Source organism: Ammospiza nelsoni, chromosome 5, assembly GCF_027579445.1.
Source record: "Ammospiza nelsoni isolate bAmmNel1 chromosome 5, bAmmNel1.pri, whole genome shotgun sequence".
NCBI lineage: Eukaryota > Metazoa > Chordata > Aves > Passeriformes > Passerellidae > Ammospiza > Ammospiza nelsoni.
The window spans coordinates 39,206,793-39,217,179 of NC_080637.1; the positions used below are offsets into that span (position 1 = coordinate 39,206,793).

Sequence of the window (10,387 nt, forward strand, 5' to 3'; positions counted from 1 at the left end):
TGCCTAGGAAAAAGTCTTTTTTACTCCTGCCAAATCTCAGGTAATTTCAAACTTATAAAAGTAATCTTTTAGTCTAATTTGTATAGGTATGGGGAGTTTCATCACAGGCATAGGAGTAGATCAAAGCATCTTTCATATGCATCACCTGCAGAAGAAATGAGATTTAAGTCTGTCACAAAGAGAACTAGACCTTGTATAGCCATCCTCGATTTCCCAGCATTTGAACTCTGCTTAAGTTTAATTAAAAAGTATTTTTTTCCCTGTCAACATATCAGCTAAGAAAATTCCTCACATAATGTAACAGTAAGAGAAAGCTTTGCGCTGCTGAAATCTAGAGCACAAATAATTTTCTGGATAGCTTGTGCCCAAGCTGGTTTGTTACTGCACGTACTTTTTGGATATATTTATTTGAGTGATAACACAGCCCTCAGTCACAATCAGAACAAATAAGAAAGGGAAAAGCTTTTGCACTGATATGCTTTTTCTCTTTCAAGGAGAAAGATAAACTTCCCTTCATTTTACATAGAATAATTTAACTTTTTATCTGTGAACATGAAAAGGACATGGATTCACCTGTGCTGTTCCAAAGTTATCAATGGGGATTCAATTTTGGTATCCATAGCACAAGATTGAAACAAAACACATGATTAAACAATAAAGAAAAGTTTAATTAAAAATATTTTAAATGTGGCTAAACTTAGAATGAATGAATTTTAGAAGATAAAATAATTTTTAAGACCAGAGTCCTTTTCAAATGTAAAAATGGGTTTTAATCACAATGAAGTTTGAAATGCAATATTTTTATAATAAAATTTCAGATTTCTAGTTTTAATTCTCATTCTTATTTTCTTCTATTTTACTCATAGGTCAATGTGGCTTCATGTGATGGCAAATGCCCATCTGCAACAATTTACAATGTCAATATTGATAGCCATCTAAGATTCTGTAAATGTTGTCGAGAAATCGGAACACGAGTCGTGACTGTGCCCTTGCGCTGCTCAGGAAATGGCACCGAAATTATGTACGTCATTCAAGAGCCCATAGACTGCTCGTGCCAGTGGAACTGAACCTTGCTGTGGACATGATTTGGCTTTCACCAGACACAGTTTTTTGGTCATGGATGGGTATAGCACTCTGCAGGGAAATAGAAAAGGCATCAGTTATGCTTTATAATGTAACTTTTCCCAAATTTAGCAAAGATGGTTGTTCTTCAAATTGTCCTTGAAAATATTGGCAAGAATAGAAAGAAAAATATAAATCTTGTTGAACAAGATGTAGTTTATCCATCATTTATTTCTACTCAGTGGCTTTCTGTTGAGGTGGTGAAAAAAGCTGTTTAGTATTTCCAGTATTTTAAAATTTTGGATCATGGATACCTATCAAAGTAGAGAATTTCTCAAACAATTTCTCAGTAGTTCATTTACTTGGAGGCCTCCAGCTGAAAACCATCACCAGTCCTATGTTTAAATTGGAAAGAAGTATATTAGGATTTTGAAAATGACTGAATTAATTTATTTTAAAAATAGTGGGTTCAACTGTAACAATTTTACCTTGCTCAAAAATCTATCCTTTGTCCAGTTAGCTATTGTCAATGATTGGATTCTGCTTACACTGTAAGCCACTGAGGTACAACTCGACTGTGATCTGTAAGTACTTGATGGAAACCTCCAGAGTATATAGCAGAATCATAATATCTTGAAACTTAGATATGTTTAATTTTTATGTATATTATAAATATTAATTATGAATCGGCAAAGGCTGAAGAGTGATAGCTTTTGTGCGTTAAAAATATCTGAAAGCCATTTCTGCTATGAAGGTTTCCATTTTATACCTATTTTTTCCCTTTTCACAGAAAAGAAATTGGCTGTTTGCTAGTATAGAATAAGATTATATGTATATATATTTATTTAAAAACCCCCACAATACTGCACATTTTAAATATTCATAATGCGTTTTGTCTTTGTTTTCCAGTCTGAAGATTGTGTTCAATGTATTTTTAATTTTTTTTTCAATACAGATATTTAGACTATTGCCTGAATTCAGGATTCATAATTTTTGAGTCCAGGAAAAAATTCAGATAAAATAAATGTTTTAAAGAACTTAGGTGAGTTATTCATGCTCAATCAAGCTGTAAATATCGATGATTCAGTACCTTAAGGTGAATATCATCTTCCTTTTACTCAACATACTACATAACCTGCTTTTAAAAATAAAGGGTACAAGTTTAAACTTGTTTTTAGAAGATTACTTTGCTTTATAAACTCACTGAATGAAAATTATATTAATTATGACAGTATTTTCCTCATCAATTTTCCTTTTAACTGTGTCAAAATTGAAATTCTTAAGTCTGTAAGTTTGAAAATATTCTGACAGTTTTGATTTCAAGCTGTCATAATTTAATGATGAAAAGGTTGGATTATCAGATGGGTTATTACAGTGAAATATAAGCAATAAAACTGCCTTAAAGTCCAAGGCTATTTTTCTACTTTGTGTGACAAATTTTAATTGCTTGCTCCATTCAGTCTGATGGCTAATAAAGACAATAGCTTGTACAGAGAAATCTGTTATTAACTAGATCCGTCTACTCATCCCTATCATTAAAAATATTGACTTGGTTTAAAAATTAAATAACAATCCATTGTAAAATATCAGCAAAACATTTAACCATTATAAAGAAATAATGATTAAATAATGATCAACTAGTGATCTTACACTGACACTTGGAGGAAGCCTGTGCTTCATCTGCATGTTTTTATATTTGTAAGGCAGATATTTCAAGTTGTATTACATACCAGGGCCTAGAACCAAAATATTCTCTGATATTCCTGTCAGAATTTGTGCATAGAAACTTTTCATGCAGGCAAGAAATAAAAGTTAAATCATAGTCATAGATGTGATGTTGGTGTACTTGTACAGCAAATTAAAGGACAACTTTAAAAAAACCCATACTTTTGATTTTTTGGGATAGAAGTAGGTATCCTATACTTGCATTAAAACATTTTGGCCCAAATCTACTAAGCGAATTTAGTATTTAATAAAAAGAAAGTTCTCAAAATATAGTTTTTCAGTGTCATCATCAAACATTTTAATTGAACAGCTCTGGTATTTTATAAACCATGCAGACCATTTGCTTTTCTAAGATTTAGAACTGTGTTTGTGATTGAAAATAATTTAATAAACATTATTTTGCAGAGTAATAATAAATCAATGTTGATGCAATTAATTAAGCTTTGCCACTAAGATGAATGCTAATGCAAAACCTTAGGAAAGCCTGGAAATTATAAAAGAAGTTATGTTTAAAAGTAACTTCATGAAACCTGAAATAAGGTAAATGCTATTAAACTTTTTTTGTTCTCAGTAAGATAATTTGGGTTTTTTAGATAAAACAATCAGTAGGGACTGTGTCAGGATTGTCCCTGGAGCCTACAGCAAAATCTCACATCTTCAGTGGAGCTGGATAGGGGGGAGCTCTAAGATTTTCTTTCATTTTACAGTTAAACTTCAAACTTAGGCTGCTTTGGCTTTGTCAGAAAATGAACATCTGTTAAAATCCAGGAACCATTTCCTGGAGGGCCACCCAGCCCTTTTGCCTCCAGGAAGGTGGCCCTGGCAGAATGTGATGTGTTTTGTGTAATGCGAATGAGCCCTTGCAGGCCTTGCACCAGAGACAAGGCTTGAATGAGCCTGCAGTGTGGCAGGACTCTTCTGCTCCACATTTCCTCTGTCTGCAACCTACATGTAACCACATATGCAGTTCGGTTTTGTCTTGGCTTTCTCGTGTCTCTTCAACTCTGCCCTATCCTCAAATTTTGTTAACTCTGTCTGCGCAGGTGTCTTGTGAGCTGCTTTGGAAAGTAGCTTTTTTTGTTGTTTTTGAGTTGGATCCAACTCAAATCTTATTTAGTCAAATACCAAAATTAATTAGTTGTTTCTTATTGTCCAAAAGAGCTTTAACAGCCACAGAGTTCCTTCCCTTCTACCTGCTCTGAAATTAAGGCTAGCATAATTCCTACTGCCCTAAAAGGAAAGCTGGGAAGGCATGCTCCTGAACTCCCACACTGCCATTGAGAAATGCAAGGAGCTGTGCACCATGCAGTGGAGGCCTTGTGCTGCAGTCCCACCATGCCTTGTCATTTGTCCCATTTGTAACTGCTTCCAGGGGCCCTTCGTTCCTACAGTTCTGTTCTACCTGTGCTTAAAAAGAAAACCTACACTATAAAGGCCTAGCCATAAAACTATACAGATATTTTAGGGATTAACATGAAAGTATCTCTACAGTTAGAATCAGATTGTAACTGAATGTTCTTCTATAAAATGGTAAGTCTCTGCCATGTTATTTATTTTAGACTTTTATAATTCCATTGCCTTTTTTACCACGTAATTTGTTAAGACCAACTACAGCCCCAATATACAATTAGAATTTGAAGCACAGATTTTAATATTAGGTATAAGGCACTTACTGTGTGGTTTCATTAATAAAATCTGGGAGTACAGCTATACAGGCAGCTAATATTCCCATTTTTAGCTAGCCAAATCTGTATACTAAAAATTAGCAGTAAAACATAATTCATTTGCATGATTTATTTCCACATTGCAGACAGAGCTCTTCCCAAGTATATTGCACCTGATACTGGTGAAATTTTAGGGCAGGATCAGGCCTGAGGTTTGGTGTTTGAACACAGTTAAAAGCACAGTAACAAGTCACACAATGTACTGAGAGGCAGAGGCATTTACAGCAACCCCCTCTGGGATTACAAATGGCCACTGTGTTGTTCAGCAGTGACAAAATTCTGTTTCAGATGTGGCTCCTTTCCTCCTTCTTTCACAATCCATTTTTCCTGACACTATTTTTTTGTCTTGAACTTCTGCCCTGCTGATAAACTTAGCTTACAGAAACTTAGCTTATAGCAACTGTAATTATTTTTTGATAATTATTTTATTATTATGCCTTAGTTCTGTATAATTCTTCCTATCTCTTTTTCTTCCATCTTGCCTTTTGCAAGAATTTAAAGGACAACTGCAATTTCCATAAACTACAGAGATTCACCTTTGTGTAAAAACTTACTGCCAAATAAACACATAGACGCCGCTCAGGAACACTGTGGCAATGGAAAACAGTGACTTGAACCAATTTTTTCAAGTTCTGTCTCTTCAAAACTTTTTTTAGATGTTACCTTGAGATGCTGCTGCTGCTGTAATCATGTATGGGTGTATGTCCAAAGGAAAAATCCTACATAAATGTGTTCTAGGGAACAAAACATAAATGAGTTGTCACATGTGACCACAGAAATGCAACCATCATGGAGGACAAAGCATGAAGGCCAGAACATTAGCAGAAAATTTGTACAGTTACACACTCCCAACTATTCTCTGGAATATATTTAAAAAAAAATCACAAAATGTAGTTAAAAAATCTTTTGAAGGGTAGACTTCAGCACATTATTGCAAGAGAAAAAAAGGGTTTTTTTGAGAAAAGGTTATGGTTGGAGATGGTTTCTGCACAACAGTGTGTACTAAATTTTGTCTAAACTTTCTTTAAATGCCAAGTGGAATGTGCAACCAGTCTATAGAATAAGAAAACTTTAAAAATTATCTCTCCATTAACAGGTCACCAGATTTTAGGGAAGAAAGACATATTCAGAGCTGAAGGACACTGGACTGTAACAAATAAGATACATTGATTAGATCTTGGCAGCAATGTACTGATCATTTAGGAACTGCCATTTTAGTCTATTTGGAAAAAAATTCTACATAAAGACCAATTAGGTAGTCCTATATTAGATGGAATCAGTGGTAAATGATTCCCTAAGATGAGAGGTTTGAGAGTCTTGCTCCAAGGAGATAGTCTGAAAAAAATGTCTTCTATGTGTAGTTCCTAATTTTATGAGTACATTTTGTGGAGGAGCTTGAAAAGATGCTTCTGTAGTGATGTACTCACACTCTGGAGAACACCAGTAGTGAATGGTGTCATGACTTATCGCTAGAAATGCTGAATAAAAGGAATGTACTTATGTTTTGGGGAGTGTTCTTTTGATTAAGGTGGAATGTGCCATGCGCACTTAATTTATCAGGGTTAACACAGAGAGGGCTCCTGCTGGTGTTTTGAAAATCACCCTGTTAATAAAGTCTCCCTGTGTGCCTGATGATTACAAATTGCTCTGGGAAAAAAAGAAAGAGCATGTCTGCTTTGCAAAACAGCTGAATAGGCAGTAGTTTACTTTTGTCATTGGTAGCTAAAATAGCATTCAGTTGATTAGACCCATGTGCTCTGCTGCTCTGACAGGGGATTGACTCGGTGTTTTGAGATCAAGGGTTTCATTGCAGCAGCTTTTGTTTTACTATGTGTGTCTTTGAGTCTGGATAACATAAAAGCTCCAAAATGGTATTTTTTTGGTGAGAGTAAGCCTGCCTTGTTTACTACAATTTCTAAATAAAGCTTTAGTTGAAAATTTTATTCCTTATTTCACAATCCACAATTCCTAATTTTTAAGTAAAAATTAGGAACAGCACACTGAAAAACAAGATAGTATCTCAAGAAAGAAGTATGATGTGATGAGAGCACCTAAGAAAATACAAAGTATATAATATGATTGTTGCTCTTTTTTATGGTACATGTATACCATGACATTGATTTTTAATTAATTTTATAATCAGTAAACAATTTTTATCAGCTTAGTAACCAGATTTAATTTCAAAGATCACAGTGGAAAATATTTTTTAATTAAAAATGTTATTTAAGGGAATATTAAGGCACTGGGAATTATATTGAGGTAAGTTCAACTCTGAAATTGTTGCTTGAGATCTAGCCAAAGATGAATGTCACCCAGTACATATTTTCTGAGCCAAGTTCTTGTTCAGCAGCCTTTGGGAAATAGTTCAGTGGTCTTACTGCTATGAGTTCTTGTCTATTCTTATTTATAGTTGCTTATACTGGTGACTTTGTGTGGGACCTTTCTAAGGTCATAAGGCACACTAATGGTTCTGCAGCTGTGCTTAGTGTTTCTGCAGAAAAGTGTTTTCAGGCTTATTTTGTACACTTAGCACAGGACATCTGGATGGAAAGGTGTAGTGTAGAAAGCAACCAGAGTCTAAAGGGAAATAAGGGAGGGCTAGCACTGATTGCAATGAACTTTGATCTGGTAATTGCACAGAAACTAAAAATAATTTTTTATACTGAGGGATTTTTAAATGATGAGTGAACAACAGGCATATCCACAGGTCACTGAAATGAAAGGATCTCAGGAAACTTGAGATGAGCCTTGGGAAAAGGCAGGGCCAAAGCAAAGACACATCTCAGCTGCACCATTGGCTACCTCTGTATCCATGTGAAGTATAAATGTGTGTATTAGTTTTTCCCTTCTTAGGATATTCTGACATGATTTTGCTTTGAAGCTGTGGTGATACAAGCACTTAAGAGATACTGGGACTATAACATTTCTTTCTCTATGGATCAACCAATTCTTCTTCTGCTTTTATTAAAATGTTTATTTAAGGTAAGGAAAATACTCTGTTTTTTGGGGGTGGATAACTAGTCAAAGTTGATGGTTTGTGTTTGGACTGTTCTTTTCCCCAGTGTTCTAGCTCTCTGTTCACAGGGAGCTCTCATTTAGTGCTACTGAACATTCCCAGTCTTGTTTCTACTTAAGTAGTTGGAAGCTCTTTTGAGATCTTTAATCTGCTTTGTTGCCTGCTGCTTTGGGTTTAATGTTGTTCCTCAGAAGAAGTAAGAGATCCCAGCATCTTTAAGTCACCTCTTAGACAGGTATGGTGTGAATTAAAAGTTTTAATGAGGTAATTATCATGCCTCTTACAATGTAAAAAACTGACCCTTGGGGAGGACTGTAAGAATAGCATAAGAAAATTACGTATACTGTGTCTGTTTTCCACCATTTGCAGCTTAAGGACTTCTTGAGATGGGTACATTTGTAGTGCCATTTGTGAGCTTCATTGTGGTTTTTGCTATGAACTTGAACTTCTGCAAACATGAATGGGCTTCCTCTGACACCCCTTAAAACTTCTAGTACTCATTTTAGTACTCCTCTCAGATAAACTATTTATTTTGTGAATAACTGTCTTTCCCCCCCCTCTTCTTTAAATCTGGAGCATACCAGCTGTATTTGATCCATCACAGTGCTTGTACTTGAAGAGAAATGAAAATTAATTTCTGTACATTTTGGCTACTTAAGATTTTATTGATCTCTGCTGTATTTCCCCTCAAGTGCTTCTTTTTCAGACTGAGAAGCCTCCTTGGGTGTTATGTTGAGACACAGTTGATAGCAGAAGTCAATAAGTTGTTGTTTGTTGTTTAGCTCTGCTGGTTCCTGTGTAGCTAGCCTGGGGATAGATCTGAAGCTTAGGTATTTTTGGACAATCTAATAATTTTATTTTTATTAAAATTGTTTCAGTCTTTAGATAAGGGCCTAAAATGTGATGACAAGGTGCTGGCAACAAAAGGGAACATTCTAAATCCCTCTCATTAGGTATAAGTATGGAAGAATTTTTGTGCACACTTGAAAATGCATTTCTTGATTTTTAGGTCTAAGTAGGATGTATTTATGTATAGTAAAATGGCATACAATTGCTGCTGGTGGAAAATTATCAAAAATGGTCAATTCAATTATTGGCAAATATATATTTCTTTATCTTCAAAATAAGATTTTGCTATCCTTTGAATTGTCTGGGCTAGACAGATTGTGTTTTCAGGGAATGCAATCCAGCTATGCAACCAATACCCTGAATTAAAAATCTTAAATTTTCCTGGAAAAATATTCCTTAAACACTTTTGTGTATGCCATACTATAAGTCCATTGTGTCAGTTTATTCCAGAGGTGGGGTATATACCGTCTTCTAAAGGATTTATAGACTTTAAAGGCTTTATAAGCTTTACAAAGTTTATACTTCACAATGTAAAATCTGAACTCTGAACATTCAGATATTGATATAGTTATGTTAGTTATTCATTATTTAAAGGAAGTTATGTTAAAAAATATAAATAATGGAGGTTTTTGTTTTTTATGGTTTGGATTTGGTGGTTTTTCTTTTTTTTGGTTTTTTTGTTTTGTTTTGTTTTGTTTTGCATAGTAGATTGCTTTACAGGACAACAGAAAGTAATATAATAATAAAATAAAACTCCTAACTTTTATTTTAGTGTCCTAGGGGTTCGTATGTGATTTTTTATTTTGGTTTACTCTTTTAAACTAGATTTTAAGTTCATTACCAAGATGGCATTTTTTGTCATCTCAATTCATTAAGAAATCAAAAATGGACCACAAAAGACAGAACTGCAGCATTTTATAAATATTTTCTGATAGGGATGGACATCACCCACATCGATTCCTTTGAATGTTACATGTGATTCCGGTTTATCTTAAATTAGATCAAAGCAGCCCATAAGTTTTTGATTCAAAATTAAATTTAGAGAAGGAAGCTGTTTATCTGAGGTGTTGAGCCAAAGTCCTTTGAAGGCAGGCAAAATTGTAAAAAAAATAGTGTAAAAAAAGCAGAAGTCTTGTGTCTAGAATGAGCTCCCTTCTGCAAGAAGTTGAAGCACTGAATGAAATTTGCATTGCCATGGCTAAACTAGATTGCTAGGGAGATGTTTAATAAATTCTTTCTTTACCTCTTGAAAGTGGTTGTTTATTATTCTGAAATAGTTGAAAATTTTGAAAGTGACGCCACTAAAGTTTTGACATGTAAGAGCAGGACTGAGATCTCTAACTCCTGTCTGCCTGTAACTGTGGTTGCAGTATGAACATTGCAAGTGAAATCTCTGACATTGTTTCTAATATAAAATGATGACAGGTTTCTGTCATATTTGGGTCAGTTGACATGATTTTTCCACCTCTGGAGAGAGAAAGAAAACTAGAACCTGTATCTGCAGAACATGTAAAATATTAGGAAGTCTCTGTATGTCACACAGTAGAGCTGGTGATACTGATCCATGTAAAAACTGCTGCTAGCTGACAAGTTCTGTGTAAAATTAATTAAAATTGACAGAGTTTAATTATTTAGTTGGAGGTATGTTTGCTGCATTTTCTACTAAGTTGCATTCATGTATGTTTGTGTTACAGGGTGCACAGTGTGTAGACTGTGACCAAATGAAAAAGCCTCCTAGAATAGTTTTGATGGAGTGGACTGAACTGGCCAAAGGAGAGGATCCAGACTATTATATTCTGACATACCAGCAAGCAGATGCTTTGAGTCAAAAAGTATATTTTATCAATCTAAGCAATGAGTTGTTCTATGTTATTTAATATGGAGGTATCAGTAATTAATAGTGGGTTTGTTTGGTTTGTTGGTTTTTCTAATTAAAAAAAAAGTAAAATAGCAAATAGAGCGAAAGTTTGGACAAAATGTACTGGATTTTTTTCATTCATGTTATTTATGT

At 34.4% G+C, this 10,387-nt stretch overlaps 1 protein-coding gene across 1 annotated transcript in view; it reads left to right on the top strand.

Annotated features, from left to right (window-relative positions):
* OTOGL (otogelin like) overlaps positions 1 to 1,067 on the top strand; it is a 91,602-nt gene extending 90,535 nt beyond the window's left edge. Inside the window, exon 57 of the mRNA XM_059472559.1 lies at positions 867 to 1,067. Coding sequence (XP_059328542.1) covers positions 867 to 1,067 — 201 coding nt within the window. The remainder of the gene's footprint in view (positions 1 to 866) is intronic.
* Positions 1,068 to 10,387: the final 9,320 nt, after the last annotated feature.